At 43.5% G+C, this 26,219-nt stretch overlaps 1 protein-coding gene across 1 annotated transcript; it reads right to left on the bottom strand.

The window, feature by feature from the left end:
• Positions 1 to 211: 211 nt before the first annotated feature.
• On the bottom strand, positions 212 to 26,006 carry phactr3a (phosphatase and actin regulator 3a; the record flags this gene model as incomplete). Its single annotated transcript, XM_079273349.1, has 12 exons — positions 212 to 292; positions 726 to 802; positions 1,112 to 1,252; positions 1,421 to 1,482; positions 1,789 to 1,844; positions 6,387 to 6,540; positions 7,673 to 7,923; positions 8,195 to 8,423; positions 9,179 to 9,394; positions 9,874 to 10,041; positions 10,719 to 10,883; positions 25,904 to 26,006. 12 exons carry the CDS (start codon positions 26,004 to 26,006, stop codon positions 277 to 279), a joined length of 1,638 nt encoding a protein of 545 aa, XP_079129475.1. The 3' UTR covers positions 212 to 276.
• Between the last annotated feature and the right edge of the window lie 213 nt (positions 26,007 to 26,219).

Here is a 26,219-nt window from a genome sequence, read left to right as displayed (position 1 = left end):
TCCTGAGAGTCAGAGCCACCAGAGTCCTCTTTCACCAGCCAGCTTCCATGTGGCGACATTCAGTAGTCTCCAGGACACACTGCCGCAAACATTTCCATCCGCTCCTCTCTCACACCCGTGCCCTCATACGGGTGATATGATAGTCAAGGGTGCTGGAAGAATCCTAAAGACACGCTGAAGACAAATAGGCCCCCGGGTTCTCTGAACTGTCTGCCGCTGCTCAGCTTCAGAAAAAGTCAAAGCTCAGCATTTCTTCACAGAAGAAACGCCCCACTTTCATGGCCGGTGGAACCTGGAGAGACAAACATGCAGAGAAACCACTTGTAAGGGGAAAAGTACAAAACGTGAGAGCAGAGGGTGCTTTCGTCATCGCACACGGCAATTATTGCAGCTGTAATCAGTTTTGTGGGGCTATTCTTAGCACAGTCATTATGTGCTGCGGTACCCGTACTATCATCCAGTCCTCCCACTCGGTCACTGTCACAACTCGCAACAAGGACCCCTGCTTTCCAAACAAGCTTAGCCAAGGACACCGTGGCATTTTATCGTTGTTCTCTGCTTGGCAGTACGAGCTCTCCAGAGGACAACCTCCCCTAACCCCCGTTTACAAGCACTCCCATCCATCTTTAGCCCCTTCGGGGAGAGCTAAATTTAGACGGCCGCAGCCCAGAATAGAACATGCATACATTACCGAGCACACACTACATGCTGCGACGCATACTGACCTCGTAAGGTGTTTGCTTGAGGCGTGCACTTCCATCTCGGTGCTTTTGAACTCGTTGAGCTCTTTTCGGATTGCAGCCTGTGGGGAAGAGAAAAAACAACAACATTAGCACATCCCTGAGTACATCCTGAGCCATTGGGGTGCTTTAACCTTTGGACGACAAAGTGACAGCAGGTCAGAACAGGGGGTTTTGTGAGATAAGCTGCTAACAGCAACAAGCCGTGCAAATAGTATTGATGAGCTTAAAGATCCAAGAATTTGGGGGCTTTTTCCATCAGTTTGTCCTGAGTGCTGAACTTGCTTTGGTCATAAGGGTTGACATAAAATGCTGTTTTGTCTTTACTGTCAAATACGACTCGTCTCTCTGTGTTCCACCCAAACACACACCTTGTCTGCTGCCGAGAGCCGGGTCCAGGGCTTGTCTGCTCTCCTGTCATAGTCCTGAGCTTTGGCCACCTCCACATAGTCACTGAAGCGGATCAGAATCTTTCTGTCTCGTAGTTCGTCTACCGTGGGCCGCTGGTTGAGCTGGAAGGCAAGAGATGGGGCAAACATTTATAGTTGACTGCTATCAAAGTCTCCCATGTGCTTCATTGAAAACAAGTGTTCATTTGGTTGATATTGTTTTGGTGTTAGTTGTCAGAGACAAATGTCTTTTAAATAAATGTAAAATCAATAAATCACACAATGTTGTACCTTTCTGTTTAGCCGCTGTTTGATCTCCCTCCTCTCCTCTTGCTCTGTCTGGTCGTTTCTCTCTGGGTAAAGGAGAAGAAAAAAGAATTGAAATTCACACTCGGCAAGTAAGCATTAAAAAAAATAAAAATGATATATATTATATACATTCAGTTCCTACCAACAAGGTTCACTCACGCGTTATTTTGCTCCTGAATAATATACTACACTGTGCTTTCTCTCTTATCATTAATGCATCATCTTGCCCCGGTTTAAGTGTTTTCGATCAGGGTTTTTTTCCACATATTTATTTTGAACACGTAGTAAACACTTGTATTTGTGTGAAGAGACGGTCATTTGGAGACAGCAATGGAAGTGTTTAAACTTACGTTTCAGTATGTTCCGACTCTCCAGCTCCTCCACATTGGGTCTCTGGCTCAGCCTCCTGCGGAGAAACACCAAAACCACGTTTTGAACCATTTCGACCGGAGCCGTCCCTGTCCTCTCCTCCTTTAAACCGGCTGCAGTTTCTTCACTGTGCGCGTTCTCGAGAGGAATCCCCTATGTCTCCATCTCGCATCCAAACCGCGGCTGTGATGCTCGGGCAGAGGCGCTCCCCACATCTGGAATCGTCGAAGAAGCGCAATTCTCTTGTTTGAGAATATTCCACCGAATTACTCTCCGATGTCAAGGTGCTGCATCTCAGGTGCGGGCTGCCGTATTGCGTTGACTGTACACCGCAGCAGCAGTGCTCCTCTGTACTCTCCGACAACAGCAATACGAGCGCTTTTGAAATGTGTCGTGATGGGCTGCCTGGGCGCGACTACCCTAGTTTCCCCGGTTACTGCATGCATAATTTCTAGGAGGCGGAGCCTAACAGGGTCCCACTCACGGCATCCCCAACCTCGTCGTGGTGTACACAGGGCAACTAGCACAGTCATTTGACTCACGTTGCACGAGTTCATCCTATTTTTAGTCACGTAAAAATACGGATTTTTTTTTTTTAAAGTAAGTAAAATAAACCCAAAATAAAATACTTGATAGATCATAATTACTGATGCCTATTTCACGTTGTGATACAATTCAAATCTCTCCTTTGCACTCACGTTCAGATCACACCTACACTAGTACATTCATTTCAAGCTGTCACGTTCCCTCGCCATCAAAGCATCCAAAAGGTCTCCAAAATCCAACGAGTCCCCTGTTTGTGTGTGCTTTGCATCAATAATAAATGTAAGCTGCACAACAGGGCTCAGCCCCAGACGGCATGTGGCACACCCCACACCTCTAGAGGTGGAAAGGACAGGGAGGGCAGAATGCCGCCACGCAGCGGGACTCTCTTTATACCCTCACCCAAGACAACACTGGGCACTTTATAGTTCTGTGCTGTCAAAGATCAAAGTTAGGTCACACCGACTGAGACCTGGACACCCACAAAGTAGACGGCCAAACACGTGTGTGTGCCGCGTGTACCTGGCTACATGTGCACGAATAGCTATGAAAATCATTCTAGTCATCTAAACTCTGTTAATACTATTTAAGTGGGACTTAAAAGCAAAGAGCAGATGCTACCATCAAAACAGAAAAAAGGCATCTGGACTAAACCGCATTACGCGATTAGATTTGTTTTCTACATCACAGCATTGGCAGAGGAAAGAAAAGCTGACCACACGGACACAAAATCACACTTGTAGATATCTATACAGTAACGAATGCAACAGAGCAATGTGGTTGGTGTTAATTAACATGCGTGACTAGACGTCCCGGAATAGCAACAGGAACAATGCAATAGTTTGACTCCCTTCCTCTGAGAAATAAGATTAAATATGGAACACCAACACTCAGAAGGTGGTCTAGATTAGAACAATGTCAGTGTTTTGCACACAATCGCTGTGAAGGAGCTTGATCCATTTCTTCCCATTTGCTTTCAAATCCTCTGTTTAGGTTCCCCCTTTTTATCCAAGTGCTTTTTGATCAAATCAGTTTGACAATACAATCCTAAAACCTTATACGGTGGGGAGCAGTCCAACACAATGGCTCTTTTGTGAATCTTTTACAAACAAACAGAGAGACAAAGTCTTCCCAGAGCACTTAAACAGTATTACATGTCAAGCAGATGAAACAGAAAATCACTTCCAAAGCCCCGGCGAATACGACCCTCCACTGTATTATGGACCTGGCCGCCGAGTTGCTTAGCAACAACACTTGGTATCCTTGAGACAATAGAATATTCCTGCAGAAATCCTCACTTCTCCCTAGCAACACACTAATGGGGATTTCACTACTGCACACGGAGTCTGTGGCTATTTTTAGCAACAGAACATTTTCCTCGCTGGTGGGCTGAATAAATCAGGGATCGCTGTCAATACGAAACACTATTTCGGTAACAAACTCGGATGAAGTGCAAAACCGTATCACTCTTCTGCTCTCGGGAGACAGAAGATGGTTTATTTGGGAGATTGTCACTACAGCGGTTTGACTTTGCGCCGGTGTCTCGCCCTCTGCTTTTTACAGCCGCGCTTAGGAGATACGATGTCATAAGTATGGTTTTGAAAGGTATCCCCAGAATACCACGATGACTCATAAACGCCTGTCGGCATGAGGGTTTCCATTTCCCACTTAGGATGGTCTGCAACAAAGCGAGTTGGAATAGAAAGTCCAACCATGTCAGCCAAGGGAGGAATGAAAAATCAAAACAAAGGAATAAAAAAGCAAGGAGTGGGTGGCAGAGGCTTCCAGTCTGTTCTTTTATTTCAGCTGCCAACTGTGCAAGGAGGTACAATTGGCCGTTCCCAGCTTTCTTCCTTTGTAGTACAGTAGCTAATCCCCACCTGCTCCTCCCCTCTATTATTTCTGCCGATATAACTCCCCATCAACACATTCGTGGAGAGAAGGGAGTGCATGGGGAGATGCATTATTGAACAGTGTCAGGAGCTAAGAATAGAAACAGCGGAGTGCGGCTGCAGCACAAGTGCCAGGCGGGGGAGTCTCTAAAGATAGAAAGGTCATCGATCACTGACACAATGGACAGACAAGGTGTCATTATCCACCGTTACCTCCTGACGGAATTTTCTGCTTGATCGGCAGCAAATGTAACAGTAGGTTTACATTGTGGGCTGCAGATAGGATGGGGGAAAACAACAGATTGAATCTGGGTGGGAGTCACCCAGAGAAATCCAGAGTATAGTGTGTCATGGATTGTCATTTAGTATGAATGCCCAGGGGAAATAAGCTTTTCTTTCCTCCTCTTTAGGGTTTGAGCTATATTTAGCCAGGACTTCCTTCCAAAATGGTGCATTGTGCTTACAATGTATGCATGTACTGTACTGCAGGTTGGAAATGCATTTTCTTGCTCATGCTCGGCACTGTAGGTGAAGGAATCATATTTACATACGTGATTTAGAGCCTCTGGATTTCCAGATAATATCCCCAGACAAAGAAGCAAACTTGGAACAGCTGCCAGAAGCCTTTCGTACGTACGTATATATATATATACCGCTTTTTTTCAGCAATGTCAGCATGAAGCACACAAATTTGCTTTGAGAATCCACATTAATCCCTCTGAAGAAAGAAGAAGAAACATTTCTTTATTAGTCCCACAGTGGGGAAATTATTCTCTGCATTTGACCCATCCCTGTATATGTAGGGAGCAGTGGACTGCCAATGACAGGCGCCCGGGGAGCAGTTAGGGGTACAGTGTGTTGCTCAGGGGTTAGGGTTACAGTGTGTTGCTCAGGGACACTTCGACACAGGACACGGTGCAGCCGAGGATCGAACCGGTGACCTTTCGGTTGGCGGACAACCCTCTCTACCCAGTAAGCCACGGTCGCCCCTATTTCTTTTTTTTTTTTAAAGAAAAGAGATGGGATCATTAATTTAATTTAGTCGGTATTATTTTAATTTTAACAGCTATAAATGACAACTATGGGTTTAAGATCAATTGAATCTGACGCATTATGGCACAAGCAGCTTCTCTCAGCTTCTGTGCGTCAAGTAGAATCCTCCCTGTCTTCAAAACACAGACCTACAGTCGTGCTTCGTCCTCACCTTTCATATGAGCCGTTCGCTTATGAAACGCCTATAACACATGCCTATGCATGTTCTTCCAGTGAATCTAAGAAAAGATCAGGGAGGCAGTATTCTTAGTCGTCTCACAGACGGTCGGTAGATCTTGGATCTCTACAAAGTGTGGGTGGCACTCTGTGCCTGGCTGCGAATTATTGCACAGCAGGTTATGTAACGTGGTGGCGTGCCTCTGTTTGATATGTGCTGGTGCTGAAGAACTTGGGTCTTGTGACACATTCACACACAACGCTGCTGCTGTCAGTCTTTGCACATTAGGTTTTTCAGTTGTATTATAAAAGCCAGTGGTTCTATTCATGTCCTGGCAGGGGAGCACAGACACAAACATCAGCGGTGCGTCTTGCTCTGGGTGGTTTCCTGGAAGCAGCATCTGTCTGTTCTCGTCGCGCCTCAGAAACACCTGATGTTACTTTTTGAAAGCATCCAGAAGTTGACTCAACACGTGTACATTTGTTTCGCGAAAGGAGTTCTTTAAATAGACCTACCATTTCCCCACATTGGGAATCCTCTCAGTTTAGTGCTTTAGTGCTATTCTGCAATACAATACGAGGACTGAGTAAATACACTCAAAGTGTCTCCTCTAAGCAGGAGCAGATTGCACAGCATCAATCAAAACAATCGGATAATCCTTTCAGATGACGTTTTTGATCTCACCTCATCCTCCTACTGTTGGGTGTTGTGTAACTGAAGCAATGAAGCCTGCAGGTTTATCCTGCACAAAGCATCGCCCAGATCTGTCATGGGGGTTGCATTGTTGCTCCATGAATAACATGGAAGTCATTAACTACCTCGAGTAGTGTTAAGAGATGTTCAAGCTTCTGTTTCTGATATCATTAAAACACTTCATATCTACAACACTGATACTGTCCTCTGATGACAATGGAGGGAAGAGTTCATGTCTTACTTGGCAAGTTTCATCTCAATCTGCTGGCGAATTTCCTGGCGCTCCTGGTCACTCCTGACTGGGAAGATATTTCTGTCTTCCAGCTCCTGCTTGCTGGGCCTGTTTCGTAGTTTGACAGTCAGCAACTCCTTCCTTAGCCTGCGAGGAAGTGTACCTGCAACCATGCATACCCGCATTAACACACAGGAAACTCAAACTGATTGTTGCTGTAGCCTCTTTGTGAGAATCACAGTGTTTATATACAATTACGCATCTTAACAATTTGGAAAATCATTCTGTCAATGAATTCAGCCTGAAAATGAGCATGACTACTTAATCTGAGCAAATATCCAAGTGATTGTTATTCGTGTGTTTTCTGTTGTTTTCGCGCTGGACTGCACCAAATTGGATTTGAAGTGAATGACTGTAGTCCCTTTAATATGTAGCTGCCGTGGCTAGATTACCAACTGCCCTGGCCAAGTTGCAAGCACAGTATCAGCTGAATTAATAAGGACCGTGGGGCATTATGGGGGATCCTCTTTTGTAGAGGTTCCAAAATAAAGTAAGAAATATCGATTTAAACCAATATTATTCAATTTAAGTGTATTAATGCGTCAGAAATCTGCATTAATTGATTCCGTTAGCCACTTTATAAAGTTGTTCTTGTGAAATTGTAAGCCTCAGTTGCCTATTCACACCCACAGCAGCCACAGAGCAACATTAGCATTTTGTTGGAGGTGTGTATCGGGCTATACCTGTGGTAGCGCAGCTGATTTATCAGAGCTTTTGTGGTGAAATCTCCTGGCGGCTGTGGTTAGAAGTGCCACAGATGGTAGCGGTGAGAAATTAACCAAAACAATACAGTTGCGGACCTTAAAAACCAAAACAATGAGCCGAAAGACGCTAAAATCTTCTGGACGGATGAGGGGAACTGCTGAGTCAGGTGATAATTCTGTGTGGGTTTTTCACTACGAGCGACCCCTTTCATATTACACATAGCGTAGTATTGCACCCATTGTTGACGTATGAATTCCACAAAAGGATTTACGCAACAGCAAGCCGGGGGGGGGGGGGGCAGGCAGAATCCAGGTACGAGTACAGCAAGACAATGACAGGGCTATGTTTCCATCACTGCTCTCCCAGATCTGTGATCACATTCAAATTAGAGCGCGAGTCAACACTTGAACCACGTAGTCATTGTTTCATTTTAAATCCAATATGTACGTTACTGAGCCAAAACAAAAGCGTGAACCTGAAAATGCTGAGAGACTGCATTGTAAATCATACTTCTAAGCTCTTCAACCCACCAGAGATGACGGAGTCATTCCATTCTTCTAAGTCGTTGGGGAGGCCTGAGGTGTTGGAGAAGCACTGGTCCAGCCGCATGTTCTCCTTGTTCTCCTCCGCCTCCTTCTTGGGCCAGTTGGACCTTCCACCTCCCACACAGCCGCCCCCAAAAGACGATTTGTGTTGGTTCTCAGAGCTGCAGGAGCGAGAGAGACGTCCATCTGAACACCACAGCCTTTGGGGTGAGGCCTGCTCACACCCTTCGCGGGAGCTGAGGAGACAAGGGACGAGGGAAGACGTAGGATTAGTGTTGATGGCCGTGGGAGGACAACATCTGATGACATCGATTTAAATATAGAGTATGTTAAAGGTGTCATTCAGGGGAAAATCTTAATTCAGTCAGAAATTTGAGATTTATGAGAAAACTTCATTAAAACACAAGTACGACTGAATAAGGGAACATAGTTGTTTTTCACCCACTCAGTAATTCCAAGTGAAGGCGCTGATATAAACAGATGTACGGGGTACACCCGAGCACTCACCTCTCGTGTCTGTTCTTGGAAGCGAAGGCTCTCTGCAGTTCCTCCATAATGCAGCTAGGGGGCATGGGAGGATGCATCATATTGCCTATATGTGGGGACCCTGAGGTGTTGGTTAGGTGCCCTCGTAGCGGCAGGGTCATTGAAAGCATGCTTTCTGTGGCCCTGGGTGGAGGCTCCTTGGGGAGGTAGGAGTTGGGCAGGTGAGCAGGGAGCGACACAGGGCCTGAATCTGAAAGGGAGCAGATAAACACTGGAGGTAACAGAATTTCTCATTTTCTCACCCCATTATCTGACCCTTATATTTGTCTGCAGGCACATGGGGGCTAGAGTTTATCTTATCGATACTTTTTGAAGTTTGGGAAACACATTTACATCTCTATGGGAATTTAGACTCCCCAGTACATTTGACATGCACATCTGTTTAATATGAGAGGGGAATTGAACAGCTGGAGGAAAAATATGAACAAGACAAGGAAGCAAACTCCACAAGTTTTCCTGCAAAGAAATTAAAGAGCAAACTACTTTGCCAACGTGCCATCTGCAGCAAATCTACAGCATGTCTGTTATACTTGTAAGGAGATGCTGTGGCTTAGTTGGTTCGAATCTAGTGCCTGTCCAGCAAACGGGACATCCTGGGTTTAAATCACAGCAGGTCATTAACTGTTGCCACTACAAACATTAAGGAACTTACTGTACTAGTTACGTTTCAGATTAAGATATGACATTAAAACACAACACATTGTTAAAGATTAAACTGTTAGTTCTGAACCTTTTTGACTTGTGATCTCTTAGAATTATAGTGTCTAGTTAGGTCTCCTTGTCATATTTCAGTTGTTAGCAGTTCCACCAAAGAGTGAATTCTCCTCCAAATTACTCAGAGGGTTTCACGTTAACAACCGTTTGAGGCCCAAAGAGGTACGACTATCAGATATTTCCCTCTTATATGAGATACAAATGAGCTATCCTAAACCTCACAGCACTCACCATCTCCAGTACTCAGCTGCGGAAAAGGTTTGGGAGGTACTTGTGGTGGGGACGTTCCTGGAGGAATCTCTTCCTCTGGTCTTTCTTCCATCTGCTCGCCCACATCCTTCAGCCCCTCAGGTAAATCCCCGACAGGGTGCACCTCCTCACTTCCCTCCTCCTCCGGTGTTAGTACATTCTCCTCCACCCGTTCACAGTCCTGAAGAGGGGCAGCTGCTGGAGTATGAAATGAGAGCATTTAAAATTGAGGTCAAATATATTTTGCCGTAATACTTCTGCCAAGCTGCATGGGTTTTACATTTTCTACATTGTCCAACTAGACTGAGATGTACTGTGTTGTACTGGTTTTGTGCATACAAATATGCATATTGGAGACCTCTTATTGAATCGTCTTTGCTGCCCTCTAAAGGTACACACACAAATGTCTCAGTTTCATCAAGCATGAGCTCTGTGGATTACATAAAAAATGAAAAGCGTACACAATCAGACCTTAACTTAATGATACAAACACAAAGCTAATAATTGCATTGTATGACAGCATGAACAACTTTTGTAAAACAGCCGTAGTTCAGATTTGTTTCACAGCGATTTACCGTAAAGCTGAAGGAAAAGACACCCAGACAATTTTAGCTTTTTGCAGCTCTATGATGTCAATATGATCAGTTGAGTCTGAGTACAGTGAGGGATTGTACTACCTGGAGGGGGAAGCGCCTCCTCAGGACCAAGGTATTCCACACTGCTGACTGTGAGGTTTGAGTTCAAGGGTCCCCCGAATCCTCCAAGCAGGACTGCACCGTCTGAGCAGCAGCCCTGGGTGGGGGAGCTCGGGTCGTGGCATAGAAGATTGCTGGATAATGCTACATCTGAGGACAAGAGGGGAGAAGTGTGTCATGACATTTGTGTTGAAGATAAACAAAACTATGTGACATTCATATGAATTATTTCCAGTAATAAAAAGTAATTTCTAGTATTGATGATGTACCTTAATCTTCTCTATTTCTGTCTTTTCAGACGGCTGATCTATGCATTGACAATGAAACAGCATTTTGAGACCATCTTACTTCCTTGACGTTAGTGTTAACGCTTAAATTACTAATGTAATTTATTTGTATACGTAATATATGTGTGTATATATATATATCATATATATATCATATATACTATGAGATAAAAGTGAAAATACACTTTTCTATGAATAGATATGTAATGTTATATATATATATATATATATATATATTGTATTAATGGATATAATTTGATTAGCCCATGAAAAGGCAAATCCAGCCACTGGGGGGACGAACTGAGATCCACTGCAACAGACCTCTGACTTGACCAACTGTTACCACTCAATGACATTCATTTTTTACATCACCGTGATTCGATAGCACTCTCCATTACAGCAAGAGCATCACATTTAGCCATGTGTTCGGCAAATGCTAGAATGTCTGTGTTCGTGTGTGTGTGTGTGTGTGGACGTGAACCCGGACATCCACAGCCACCCGATGCCATCACCTCACCCTTAATGCCTCCAGCACTGTACCTGTGGAACTCTGCTTTAGCTTCTCATTTTTCTTTTTCCTCCACTTCCAGGGCTTGAAGATGCGCCCCAGCGTGGCCAGCTTGCTGTTACGTCGGATGGGTGGAGTGTGGACCCCTGACACCAGGCAACCGGTCCTCAGCACCCTCTGCTGGTCCATCAACTCTACTACAGTGACAGAGGAGTTGGGGGGGGGGGGGGAGAATCCCAGGGAAGAGTGAGATGAAAGAAGGGTAAGGAGAGAGTGGGAGTGGGTTTGTAGAGGAGGACGATCAAAAGCAGGGAAAGAATGCAAAGAGGCGACCAAGGGGGAAGGGAGTATGGAGGTGGGGAGACAGGGATGTCGAAAAAAGAGGGAAGTAGGTGAGAGGAGAGAGAGGGAGGGAAAGAAACCAGAGCACAATTAGTATGCTCACCTTACTGAATAAACCATGATGGTCTCCAAGTGATGTGAACAGATTGAATTAGAAAGACTAATTTGATCAAAGCACACTCCCTAACAGTTGTTACTTCCCTACGAATCCCCTCCCTCCGAGCCATACGTCACGCATCAAAATAAATATCTCTCACGTTCCAAATTTGGAGGGAACCTGCGAGCGCACAGACACTACACATTACACTACAAAAGATCCATTTCCCCTGAGACCAACAGGTTTGCCAGCTACTGCATTACACTCGGCTGCCTGGTAAAACTCATTGTCGTATTGTGTCAACCTTCTTCTTTTTTTTTGCAAATATAATGCTCTTCTGCTACATGTATATTTTCTCTGTCTTAGCCCTCACAGGAAACATGTCTCCCAAGTGATCAGATTTCTCAGGAGGTGTAAATGTCTCTGCAATCTGTTGTAAAATGCCACAAAACAAATCAAGCGTTGCATGCAGCGGAATTCTTTTATAATTGCATCCCTCAAAAGCCATGGCAAGATGGTTGTGTTAATTCTATGCTGCTTATGTCTGAGGATGACTGAACCACATGTGGTCATGTTCATGTCATGTTTTGCAATATATTTTTGGATCCCACCAATAGCTTCCACAAAGTGATTGCAGATCTTCCAGGGGTCGACATAAAATGATAAAAGTACACATTAGCAACTTAAAAGCACACAAAACCAAACATACTTTAAACATCAGAAAATTAGTCTGCTGATTGTTGCATGTAAAAAGGGTTCGCAATGAAATTGTTACTGGGAAAAAAAAAAAAGAATTAAAATAAGTCTAAATAACTAAAACCAAACTACATCTATGTAAGATTCAGCAGATTTTGTTTCATATACAAACTAAGTTTTAGATAAAAGGAATAGAAACAAATAAATGTACCAGTATGCAGCGATCTGTGACGAGTGCAGTAATGTATCTATACTGTAGATGAGCTGTAACCCTAACCCTAACCCTAACCCTAACCAGCACAGAGAACCATTTTCTCTCTATAAAGGAATGCTTCTCAATGAATGGCGGCTGTGACTCATATCTTAAAGTGTGGGTCTACAGATCCATGTGAGAACATTGCTGCTGGGCCAGACTCACAAAGAGTGCCAAAAAGAGAAAATGTACGATAATGTCCATGTATTTAAGAGCTACATGCGTCAGTGCGACACACATTCTGTGATATCTGCCTTCAGGAGGCTGATATCTTTGTTCAAATATTCAGCTGAGGAGGAGGCATGGATTTGTGATGGGGGAGGTTGGGGGAGGAAAGGACTGGGTAAGGGGGTGCAGACTCGCTCAGGGTGTGATATGGAGCACAGTGATGGAGAAAGGAGGATATTGTTGACTTTTTTTCATGTTTTTTTTGACAGCCCCTTGCTTCTGCCCTGAAGCACATGGGTAGGGAATAGAAAGAGGGTGGTGGTGGTGCTTAGGGGAGAAGAGGAGAGAAGAGGAGAGGAGAACCATGACCAAGAGGAAAGGAGAGAAGAAACAGGAGATGAAAGAAAATGAAAGCTGGTTGCTAAAGGGAAAGGAAGTGAGATAGGAGATCCAAGAAAGGAGAGGAGAGAAACGAAAAGGCCATGGCAAGAGGAAAACAGGGAGGGAGACACAAGCAGATGAGAGGAAAGGAAAAGTATTGGCAGAAAACCGAAGAAGTAAAGGAGAATGGATGAGATGAAAGGAGGTCATTTCCAGTTTAACTTTTGACCCTTAAAGTTCCTTGAAACAGGTCAGTTGACCACCATGCACACCCCTCTCGCCGTGTCATCATCACTGCTGTCACACATGCAGCGCGGCAGATCGCAGAATCCAGGTCAAGCTTGAAGGAAACGCACACCCAGTCGGGCAGAGAGAAAAAAAGAAAGCTTAAGCGAAGGAGAGGGGGAGCAGGAGGGGTAGAGGCGTTGTGTGTGTGTGTGTGTGTGTGTGTGGAGAGAGAAGAGAAGGGGAGAGTAGAGGAGGTGGGGTCAGGCCCGCTGCTGTTGCCATGGCGACCACATCCACATCCAGATGCTGCCGCAGCAGTGGGAGCCAGCGGGAGGAGCAAGTCAGTCTGGAGCTTAGAGGAGAGGAGGAGAGCAGAGGAGCCCCTTACACAGTACACTGCCCGCCACATCTAAAGCCGGCAGCACCCAGTGCATTGTGGGTTTAGGTTGAAGCCACATGGAGGACGAGATCTGTCTGCATTTTTCTTCTTTTTTTTTTAAATGGAAGGAGATGGGAGGGGGGAGGAGAGAGAAAGGGGATTCCAGGGAGTAGCGGTGATAAGGAGGGATGGGAGGGTGCTGTTGCTATACGGAAGAGCTCGCAGGAGAGTCTGAGCTCGTCCAATCAGGGAGCAGCTATTTATAATGCATATCAAGTAACTCTTCATGTTTCATAGAAGGGGTGGATGCTCAAAGAAAATGACAGGAGCAGGAATTAGGTAAAAACACATACATGCACATGGAGCTTTATTTTATCCGCTGGATGAGGATGTATTGAAATCTGTGTCAGATAAGCATGAATGAACTACATGTACCATGGGGCGATTATTTGCTTTTCTAATTAATATGCTAATGCGACTCGGATTTAATAAATCCAAGTGTCATGCTGATGCAGTAGACCAATATAGCCATTTGCTGAATGCCCATAGTCCTCTCCATACAAGTCTCAACGCACTGGAATTCCAATCGCAAGTTACTAGATTAAATTCCTTATTGATAACGCTGTATAATTCATGAACGAACACATGATGGCAGGGAAATACTGTATAAAGTTTGAATGCTGTACTCCATACTGCCTTAGTGCAGTGTGAACTCCAAAATGATTTAAGAGTGGAATGAAGTAGGCAATATGATAATGTGACTTGGCAAGAAAACTACATCAGGGACCACACCCTACTTAACCAGCTCGTCAGCACATTCAGCAGCATAAGATCTCTCCCATCATCCCCTTACCAGCTGCCTACAGTTAGAAGACCGAGGTGAATGTGTTATATTAAAACTTTAACTGAGGAAATGCCAAACACCCAATTTTCTTGCTCTTTCGCGACCCTGACAGTCGCCAAGTTAAAGAATGAGTGAGGAATGAATACAACAGCGACTGAAAGGGATTCACTCGGAGGGATAGGACAATAGTAATGGCATGGCCTTGCTCTGTGGAATACCTGAAAGACACATCGAATGTGTCCGTTTGTGTATTTACAGCTCTTTCTGTAAAAGACACGCCAGAATAAAACAGCATTCCAGTATTAATCTCGTGGTGTACTGGGACACAAACTATGTCAATGGTGTTTGCACCATTCAAGTACAAGAACATTCAAGTATTATCACATTTTTTTGAAAGCAGGTCTTTAAAACTCTCAAACACAATCAGTACTCTGATCTGTGCGATAGCAATGCTGAAAAGGCCTTGGAGGGTTGTTAAGTGTGTCAGAAAATACTATCTATTATTATTACATCATATTTATAGCTTAAAACGAGTACAGTCTGGTGCAAAGTTAAGTTCTGTTTCATTTTATAGCCATTCCAGTGGCAAGGCTCCAAGGATGGCAATGTCAGACTGTTAGCCGCTCAGTTAGCTGGTCTGTCATTCATGGTCACCTGAGGATGAACTGCAATAACTTTGATGATTCCTTTACTTTGTCATTCGGCCAATATTGTAATTAGTGCAATACTTTGGTTTTTGACCAACTACCTGCAAAAGTAATGACATTCCCATCAGCCTCAGCTGTACTTTGTATTTAGTGCTGATTAGCAAATGTTAGCATGCTAATATGCTGAACACAAATATTGCTGGTAAACATTATACCCGCGAAACATCTGCAGGTTAGGATTGTCATTGTGAGCATGTTGCCCAAAGCACAGCTGTGTCTAAGTATAGCCTCACACTGCTGCTAGCATGGCTGAAGCTTCTTGTTACTACACTGTACCTGCTGCAGGCCCCTTTGAACACTGTGTGCGTGGTCTTATTCATAGCTTTAGATAACGGGCCGACCCTTCATCCCACTGTTTCTGCATAGCCCAAAGTGCCTTGGTTCCTCACTAAAGCCACCCTGCTCCCTCCACCCGGGCAACTGACAGTGTGCCCTTGAGCAGACCAACTCTTTACTCGCTGCTACGCCAGCTAACCTCCTCACTTTACCCCCTGGCTTTACAACTGTGCAGCCATCTGTCAGGGCACACAGCTAACAACTCGCAGGGAGAGAGTGAAGAGCAGAAGGGCTGAAGCAATGTAAAGTGAAGAGAGCGTGAATGAGAGACAAAAGCCGAGATCAAGAATGGTAGTGCTCAAGTGTAGAGCGATTTATTAAAGGACAAGCAGAGAGAATGATGAACACCTTCGCAAAATGACTCTTCAGTCTCTAAAAGGAGCCGAGGCCACTCAACATATTAATAACTTCTGAAAGCCTTGTCTCATGAAGCTTTCTATCCTCTATGAGATGTATATTTGCATGTCCAATCACCAATATTCATCCCATCGAACTACGTTTCAACGATACATAAATAATAAATTACTAATGAGTCTTGTTTTCAGGACAGTTTTATCATATAATCCATTGTGGGCAATTCTGCAACTATAAATTCATTAGGCAGAGGACCATAACCACCACTGATGATGATTGATGAAGGTCATGTTGTGCCTTATGTGCATCTTTCTAACAACAATGTACTTCATTAGAAGGGGAAGAAATAAAAACAACCTGTTTACCCTTCTGAGCGGTCCATTCTAACCCTAATAAATGAACTCTGGTACCAACAAACAGAGCCAGCTTTGCTCCTCTGGTGAACTTGTTTAGGAATGAAACTCATTTCTGGGAAAGCAGGGTGTCACGGTGTTATAGGCTACATGAGTCTGCAACCGTCAAGCCTCCAGATCATCCAAGTGATTACAGCACAAAACTCCAGCATGTGGGCTACTGGCATCAAGAGAGTGAAATCATGTCAGTGAAGCCAGCAACCAACAGGAAATGCCTGAGGCCCTTGTTTTTTTTTTACCATATGTTGATGTTAAGAATGAGGACTAGTGGGTGGCTTTGTGTGTAAGCCTTTGCTGCTGCATCAACAAGGAGAACTAAGATCTAAGAATCGAGTTCATTCTCAGTTTCTGATGAAAGGCTGTTTTTCTGGTTTCATGAAATATGGTGGACGGATGGATGTTGGGGCGTGTACAAACTGATTAGATAATGGTGGTGATTGCGAGAAGGTTATTATAAGGTTATTATTTAGGATACACTTCAAAATTCTCAGCATCACTTACAGAGCACTTCACGGTCAGGCTACTACTTATGTAGCTGATCTACTTCACCCATATTCACCCGCCCGCACTCTCAGGTCAAACGCTCTAGGTCTTCTGTTAGTTCCACGCACACGATTTAAGACCCGTGGTGACCGAGCCTTTGAGGCAGTGGCGCCGAGGCTCTGGAATGCTCTGCCTGCGACTCTACGCCTCGCAGATTCTGTGAATACGTTTAAGCAAAAAAGTCCATCTTGATTTAGCTTACAGTAAATTATGCTAAAACTAAAACGCTCAAGTCTTATAAATGTTGATGGAATAATAGTTTTGTTTATTCAAAGCCCCCTAAAGCTTGGTTTAAAAAAATATAAAGTTTAAAAGTATTTAAATGTTGCTTTACTGTAATTGGTGCACAGAAGCATACAACACTTTTTTCAAACTCGGCCTAGCTCATTTCAAACCTAGTTAGAAGGGCACTTTTTTTGTTTTGTTTGGTGAACAAATAATAATTGTAATCTAAAAACTTTTAAAACTGTAATGTGCCTGAATAAAAGCAAGTTTTGCTTATACAGAACGACTCATAATGTGGATGACTTTGCACGCATGACACATTTACACACGGACACGCCTCTGCATTTCAACCAAGAAAAGACAAGCTATCTTTGACCAACTGTGAAAGCCTCGCTGCAGCCATCAACCAGCCAGTGGGATGAAAATGTTCTTGCTAAAAGTGCTTTTCCTGTCACCCACACAATAGGGCGAGCCTCGGAATATGTCATTACAACCTGCTCACCCAAGAACAAACCCGAGAAGAAAAGAAGACCCTGAATGGGTCCAGTAAGACTTCCAGTTTATAGCTAAGTTTTGGCCATCTTCCCGTTCCAAGAAATCGTGTCCTGTTCCATCAAAAAGCTTCCTCCAATCAGGTAATGGAAGTCTTGGGTCATACCTTGGGCTGTTCCTGCAGTCTTTCACATTAATCTAAAAAACTGCAAGATTCACATTGACTCATTCAGCTCATTTTATATCTTCCAAAGTCCTGCTTGCAAAAGATTAGCCTTGTCACAGAGAGGCTTTAATTATAAAGTTTACACCCTGATGACAAGAAAGAGGCGGGCAGTCTTGTGTTTCGACTTTTCCAACAACAAAAATATCAGGCTTTAACCCGGCAACAAGATATTTAAGCGTCCTTGAACAATATTCTGAACAGCCTTTTTTAATTCCTCGAGATGACAGCGAATGTAAATGTGAGCAGTCACCGGTACTCTCAAAGTTTATGCTCAGATGAGTTTGGGGCGTGGGCGATCTGTGTGACTACATGAGTGTGTATAAAAGCTTTTGTGTGTACACTTGATAGCTCAGTTCCACTGGGCTGCCATCGCTCTGCAGGGAGGAGAGCACATTGCGCTCTCCAGGCAGGAAAGACAACGGGAGATGCGCAGAGCAACATTACAAATATCCACTGTTAACACTGTAATCTCCAAAGCAAGTTCCCACAACAAGGATGCCACTCACGTTTGGATTCCCTCAAGCGTGGGGCAATGTGGGACTACGAAAAACAACTTCATGTATCAGCCCAAGCAGTGGCTGGAGCTAGAAACAGTGAACCATAATGTACACTGGTGTGTGCAAAACTGCTACTCCTCAAGGGGAACACAAAAGTGAGTAAAAATAGCATTATTCATCATGTTTTGTTGTCCGAAAAGCTGTGTGTCAGCTATATGCTGGAGCTCAAATAGATCACGCCTGTCTAGGATGAACAGTGGCCAACAGCTCATTTTGTGACACCAGACTGCCCACTGACCTCATTTATCATGGACAAACGGATATACTTAAACAGGCCAGGAATTACATGCATGGTCATATTTGTCATAATACCATATAATGTCAATAGTCATCTTGTGCATATCATGGAAGACATGGGGTCAAACAAACACGCTGCATGCGAGTACTATTGAGAGATCAGAGATAGGAAATGTGATGTGTGTGTGTGTGTGTGTGAGATTTACAGTATAAACAGTCATGACTGCAGTTGCAATTATGACCCTACCAATTAAAGATATGTTTCTATTCCCACGTTGATTCTATGCATCATTTCTTGAAGTAAAGTATTGCTTTTATGCACCTGCAAGTACAGCCAGTCTAGAATCTGTGTCTCTCGCCTGAAATGATGTCAAGCAGAATTTTTTTTGACTGTTTTGAAAACTTGGTTTGGTTTGGAGCAAAAATTAGTCAGTCCTCGAGTAGAATCTGTTGTGAGAGATGTCTGGTACTGATGGCAGACCGGAAAATGTCCGCAAAACATTTTGCCCAGTTCCACAAACACATTCACTTGTGTGAGCACACAAGCTTCCATGCAGTCGTTTTAATGCAAGAGGAAGGCTGCCGTGGTGAAAGGAAAATATGCTATCTGGTAGTCAAACAGGTTTAGGCCATATGATGAATCAGTGTTGATGGGGAAGTTGCTAGAAGCCACTCACTCATCAATAATGACCACAAACTCTGTACAACAGACTTGGCCATAGTTCTAATAGCAGTTTTAATGGGATTAGATTTGAGCTTTTGGCTTACATGAATGTATGGGATGATTGAATTAAATGGAATTTGTGCCTGGATCTGCACAGTGTACTTTCCTCATTAATGTGTCATCGTGAAAAATAAAAAAATAAAAACTGCCGGGTCTCATTCCCAGTAGATCAAGAGCCGGCTGACTTATCAGCACACAGAACACTGCTCTGCTCGGTTCAGCAGCCTGCTGCAGTGCAAAGGCTGCTGCTGTCCATGGTGCTGAAACTCACTCTGCTTTAATACCAGAAAAACTCAAGTCCAACATCACTTCCCATTAACAACCTAGTGCAATATATTTCAATTAACCAAATTTCAAATTCTTTAACGTTATTGCCCTCACAAACTGTCATATTTTAGCAGAAATAGAAGGCTGCGTCTGCAATTGTCACCTCGCAATACCCAACATTGTGGAGCTGCAGCTTATTTTGATTTTTTCGATAGATTTTTTTTTTTACTTATCAATTAAATGTTTGGTCTATGAATGTCAAAGAATTCACCAAAAAAACAACAACCAAATGTTAAGTTCCAAAACCGAACTCAATCTCCAGTAATAAAGAAAAAGAGAAAAGCAGCAAATCCTCACATTAGAGAAGCTGGAACAAGAGAACGTTTGACACTTCTGCGTGGTGAACGACAGATGATACATTGTTTCAGCTCCACACATTGGACTATAACACTTATGTGACAATGATGATGCAAAAATCATTATGATCCATGAAGTGCCATGAAGTGTGACTCGCTTCCACTGCTAATTTTCCCTTTGTGTGAATTGAATATTTTGGGGTTTTGGACTCTCAGACAAAACAAGCAATTTAAACACCTCGCTGTGGGGGAAAAAGTAAAGGGCATTTTTTTACCTTTCTCTCATATTTTATTGGCAAAATGTAAGCAATGAATCAAAAATGTACTTAACTAATAAAGATCAACAATGTAAATAGTAGTGTAGTGCTCTGAATGTCTAGTGGCAATTATTTTTACCCTGTAGAGCGGATTTAAATCATCCCACAATGCAACCCAATAAGATCTGTACACGTCATGGTCACTAACCAGGATTTATATATCATCATGAACTGTGCCAACAGGAAGAGCAGGTACATTTTGACGGATGCCAGATGAGAGGACACTAAATAGTTTTAGAGTAAACTACTGAGTGTTAAAGTATTATGTGGGGCATATTGGATGAGTGAACAGCGGAGTGATTTTGAACACAGCCAAAGACTCTCTAACCCTCCACTCACTTTCCTCCCAGCTAATCTCTTCACCCCACACACAGTCAGTCCAACAACACAATGAAAGGCTTCGATTCATTTCCTTTTTATGGCCGTAGTACTTCTAGTACAGTTATCTGATCTGGCTATGTACTTAATTTACCATCTCCTGAGAGGCCCTGGAGGAGATGTTCAATAATACTGTTGTGTAAGTGCCAATCAAACAGTCACTCCATGGAAGGCCTCACACCATTTTCTCTCATCTCTGTGGTGGTCTGAAGTCTTCCAGTCTGCCTTCATCATACCTCCCCTACATTAGAAGCTTTACCTCTATCTGGTTCTTTTCTTTCTTTCTCACTCCATCCTTGATTTATGTGTCCTTCCTGCCTGTCCCCTACATTCCTCCATCCCGGACAGGAGCGTTTATCTGTGATGGGATCCAGGACTCCCCTCTCCCCTCTTCATCTATCTCTGACTGAATCTGGCAGGTTTGTCATGAGAGAGGGAAACAGCGGCTATGAACAGGTGTGAGGATACAATACACTGATTTATGTGTGTGTCTGTGTGCGAGAGAGGAAGAGAGAGAGAGAGAGAGAGAGAGAGAGAGGCACTGGGAGTGCTGCTGTGGACGTTAAAAAGGTACTGACATATGAGCAAGAAGATGAATTGGACTCTTTTTCTATATTGTTTTACAGCCTTACTTTGAAGGGGCTATAATCGTATTTTTTATGTAGATGGTAATTCAATACTTGACAGAAGAGTTGTATAAAATCAAGAACCCACAGAAAAATACCACCCGATTCTGATGTTCCCCTCAGCTTCATAGCGTCTTTCAGCTCATCGTTTCTGTTTTATGGCTTGCAATTTTACTATTTTGTTTCACTCTCACCGCTCTCGTAGTATTGTTTTTGGCAGCCCCTTCAGCAAAATAACTTTTAATACCCACTGTACGCAACCTGCCCAGCACTAAACAGCAGACAGACAACTTTGGCGACCAGCCAGTGAACATAGTGGAGCATTTAGCAGCTAAAGCGGCAGATATTTTCTCAGGAGTTAGTAGAGACCAAACTCCTGTATTTGGCCCCAAACTATTGCAGGTTACATATATAGTGTAGATTAGAAAGTGCAGATAGTGTAGAAATGCAAAAGCAAAGGTGAGTCAATGAGAATAAATCATACAGATTTAGATAAAAAGAGGAATTTAGTATTCTTGGTGTAACTATATCAATAAAAGGTCTACATATGATCCATGGAAAAACTGTCCAGTACTGGAACTCATGCAGAGGCTTTCCAAACCACACAGCTACTGCCTCTGTGTTAATGGTCTCCTGTAGACTATCCCTCATCTCACCGTGGCCAGTTAGTAATAGGGACGATTCCTTGACTTTTTTTCAACGATGGCCATCTCTTCCTCATCTATTTCTCTCCTTGCTCTGTTTCCCGCTCCTCCACCTCCTCTCTGCCTCACTAATTCAGTCTCCTGTCCTTTTCCTTCCAAAAGAGGCCTCCACTGTTCTACAGACTCGATACCCACAGGAGTTTCCTCCTCTTTGCTCTTTACTCTTCTCAGCATAGTGCATACAACTATGTGAACTCCATTTCACCTCAGCATTTAAAGGCTAAATAGCTCCATTTCATGCAGCCTTTACGCTGGTTTCTCTGACAGGTGTTGAGGGCTGCTTGGGTCTTCATTCTCTGTTCTCCAAGAGCTGTCTGTTCAACTGCCTGACTGTCTCATTCTAGCCCATTTCGGCTGTGATTTTGTGATTGTTTTCATTGCACGAGTCTGCGCAGCCCTGCCAGTTCTCCTGCAGATCAATGCACACTTGAATGCACACACCCCAAAAAAATCACACTGACATGCAGGTGTTTGCACGCAAAACAACAGGCGCAGCCACACATGGCTCAGACGCTGTCAAATGCCTAATCTGCTCCCATATCCACAGGGAGCAGGCATGATGTAGAGCTTTTGTTGTTCTCGTGATTTTTGTGCTCCATTTTCATGGGCGGCTGAAAGACAGTGAAGGCGTCCACAGAGAGCAGAGCTCAACAAAACGTCCAGATGCAGCTTATTACCATTCACTACTCAGCGGTCGTGGATCCACAATGTGACAGTACGGTTGGTACAACGTGCAGATATGTTACAGACAGAGAGGAGAAAAGGATGACTAACACAAAAGCAGATTTCCTGGCTCCAGTGTTTGTTGCTTTTCTGCTTTATATCCTTGTAAATTGAATAGCCTTTGGTTTTTGACAGTGGACTGGACAAAACAAGACAGTTGACAATTATATGAGATGAAATTGCGACATGTGTTGTTGTGATGATTTTCCCACAATTCTCCGACATTTTACAGACTACACAATGAATAGAAAAAATGGGCAGATGGTCAAATAATAGTTAGTTGCAGCCCTATCTGAAAGACAATGGAGAAGAGATTTGTCATCCAGTAGAGATGTTGCTATGCATTTTATCTCTGGGCAGTGATGCAGATCACTTGGTCTGCTTTATGGCAATATTCATCAAAGTGATGAAGTGCCTCGATTGTCAAGTATTTAATACACTTCATAAGCCAAAAAAATATTTCATTAATCTCGCCCATCCTTACCAAAGACAGTGAACTATAAAATGACTGAATGAGTCGGTGCTTGTAGTCGTGGACTGGCAGATATGTATCACTATGCTTAAGAGCCAGTTGTAAAACATAGAGTCCTTTGATCCCACAGTCTCAACTACATCAATTAATAATAAAAATAACGAAGCATTTCATGTTGGTGAAAGCATATATTTTGTTAGGCAACCAGGAAGCAACTCTTAGGCTCTATGACAGAGTGTTTGTCTCCTTGGCCTCTGTGAGGACCTTTATGGCATCATGGAGGAGAGAAATGAAAAGCTCACCAGTGGCTACTACTAACAGGTGGCCTAGACTGACTCACAGACCCTTTATGCTGACCATGACCAATGAGTTGTGACGCTGGCGTGAATCACAGCTCCGCTACTGAAAGTAGGAAGTGAGAACCTATTGAGGCTGGGCTTCACGTGGTTGCAGGTGGTTCTTCTGAAGACCAAATCTTACGACAGTGCATCCTGGTACTGTAAGCTTGCTTGAGTCGATCTATGTGTGCATTCTTTTATTGTGTTCTCCTTGATGGCAGCGAAAGAACAATTCAAAACCATGATTTTAACAACATTTTCTTTATCTAGGAAAATGTTTTCATATGTCTTGTTTTGTAACAAGGATCTAACAGTCCAGAAGGCAAAGATATTCAGTTAACTATGATTTAAGAGAGAAAAAGCAGCAGATACAAACATTAGAGAAGCTGGAACCAGGTTGTTTTTGGCAATTTTGCTGAGAAAATGACTCATTTGATTAATTATCAAAATAGCTGGAGTAATCGATGAATCAACTAATTATTTCAGCTCTACTGAGAATATCTTCCATTTGCATTACAACCTAGCGATATAGGCTGCAGTTTGTAGAATCAGTATTTCTCCTATACCCACCCGCTTTCTAGCCAAATGCATTCTTCAAACAGACACAAATATTATTGTAACTTGAATTCAGTGTATTCGAAGGATCACTTTAAATACTGAACACCTGGACAGTCCACAAATGTGTGCAATGGAGAGGGTCTTTGTCACAGTGTCTCATGTAACTCTTTCCAAACTTCCTGCCTACATTTTCCCCACCAGTGCTTCTCAGAGAATCCCATATTTCTATAAGATTTTACTTAGAGAAATGAAGTCACAGTGACAGCCCTGCCTGGACGTGCTTTCTGTCCGCAAAGCTTGAAGGTGTCCTCGCCACACCATTAACGTGGTTGACACTCTGCAATGACGAAGTGGAAGTTTTAGTGAAAGTGACATTTTATTCGGAGTAGAATGTAAATGGTCCTTGTCTGAACAAACTGACTAAACAAGTTTTACACTGCTGCTCCTGTTACCGGACTTATGTTCCCAAATAACTGTGAAATATTAAACAGATGCTCAAAGAGGAGGACTCCATTTAGTTTCCACAAGACAAATTTACCAGAACAAAAAAAGTAATTGCAACAATGAGAGAAAACATTATCAGAACACTTTGAAATGTAATTCCACACACTTAATAAGAGATTGGATTGTTGGACAGTTTTAAGACTTGTCCTGCTTACTGCACCTTCATTTAAGAGAAAACATAGCTAGTATTCTCTGTGATGCGCAACTGCGACTGCTGTCTCTATTGACTCGTCTCCCTAGTGTTGAGTAAGTGGATGAATACAGTGTCAGCCTCTGCAGCTGCAAGGGCCACTGTGTTCGGGGAAAAGGGCAGTCTTTGCCAAAGTAATCCTTTGGCAAAGACTGGTGTCCCAGCGGGAATTCAGTGTTCCCTAATATTAGCTCTCATCACTATGAAGGCTGATCTGCCAAGCTGCCATGCTGTTTATTCAGGTGTGTCGAAGACCCAGTGTGACATCACATCCACCTATGTGTGAATTAAATCGTCCATAGGATGGTTGAATTCGGCAAGGGTCCATTCAAATGTGCTATGGCCAGTTGATGATTGCAGACAGGTGTGATTTGAGGGGGGCGTAAAACATGGGCCTCATTAGTGAACAGTTGAAAGGTGTATGATGCTGTTTGTTTTTTCTGAATCATTCTCTCAAGCATTCTTCATGTGCGTAAAACTCACCATGCGTGGGAGTAAAGGCGATGACTCTTTCTAAGCCCACACAATATGACCATAAATAGCCTCACTTGTGTAAAAAAAAAAATCAAACCATGTTCTTGCATTATTCAGGAGCGAGAAGAATTTTCAGCGAACACAAGAGTCACATGAAGTCTATTTGCAGGAGTTCATCAGAGAAGTGCAGGACATGACTGCTCCCTGGTGTTCTCCTCTTATTAATGAAAGATCAATGAATTATTCCTTATGCAGAGGGATGACTAACAGACCACAGAGAGATAGGCATGGGGCTCCATGTTGAAAAGCACACCTGCAGGATGCATGAATTGGTGAATCGATAGCTTGTGAGTGCATGGCTGTGCAGAATTGGAGGTATTTCCAACCATTGCCTTCATCACGTGGACGGCCGGCCATTGATCACAACAGTGATCATTTCAGTATGGGGAAGAGGGAAAGGGGTGGGGGTGACAGAGCTGTCAATACGCAGGGTCAGAGCAATAGGCTTGTAAAAAATCAATTTTTTGAAAGAGATGTTCATGTGCCTTTTGAAAATGCAGCACACCAAAACCTAACGCCAAAAACCCATGTGTCTCCGGAATAACGAGGCTATAATGGTGGCTTAGATAAGACAACAAATACGTTCAGCCGAGCATCATGGACCACACATGCATGCGGATTTTGAGATGAATGTACGCGCTATATAGGGATGTTGGCATCATGCAGAAGGCAATATACTGTAAATGTTGCACGCGCTAATATTAAACGACCTACACGCTGATTCCTGAATAGTACTTGCAGCCATGACAGCCCAATGGGCTACAGGCGTCTTTGTAACGCGCTAAATCTGGAGGGGCATGCAGCCATTCATAGACGCTGATATGGCACATTCATTTTCAATTTGCAGCTCCACGATTCGGTGTTACAGCCCGTATGTTACGTCCAAGGTTGGAAGCATATGCGCTAATTATCCCTCGGTGTTGCGATATCCCACTGGGCAAGCAATGATGCCTTTTGGAAACCGCTGCATCGCCAAAGAAGCGGAAACATAAAAAAAGACTTGCATATATAGCAAATAAATATCCAGACAATGACGCGTCTATCTTACCTGTGCCATGAGCCAAATCGATGCCCGGTTCGGGGATTATGTTCGGGTCACTTTGAGATCTGCCTCGGTGCAGACAGCCGTCTAGTCCATCCGATGTAGCCATAGGAAGACAGCACAGGAATCCTGAATAAAATATTGAAAACCCAACCCAGGCAAGGTCAGGAGGAAAGCAGCGAGCGAGTGCAGATTTAATTCGCTCTGACAACAGCCGCTTTGAGCGTCTACCAGGGAGCCATGGCTGAGCAGAAATTCAGTGTGTGTGTGTGTGTATGTGTATGTGTATGTGTGTGTGTCTGGGCTGTGTGCGCAATGATGT

This window comes from Melanostigma gelatinosum (assembly GCF_949748355.1).
Source record: "Melanostigma gelatinosum genome assembly, chromosome: 8".
Lineage (NCBI taxonomy): Eukaryota > Metazoa > Chordata > Actinopteri > Perciformes > Zoarcidae > Melanostigma > Melanostigma gelatinosum.
Note: the sequence above shows the minus strand (reverse complement) of the source record. Positions and strands in the feature narration are given on the sequence as shown.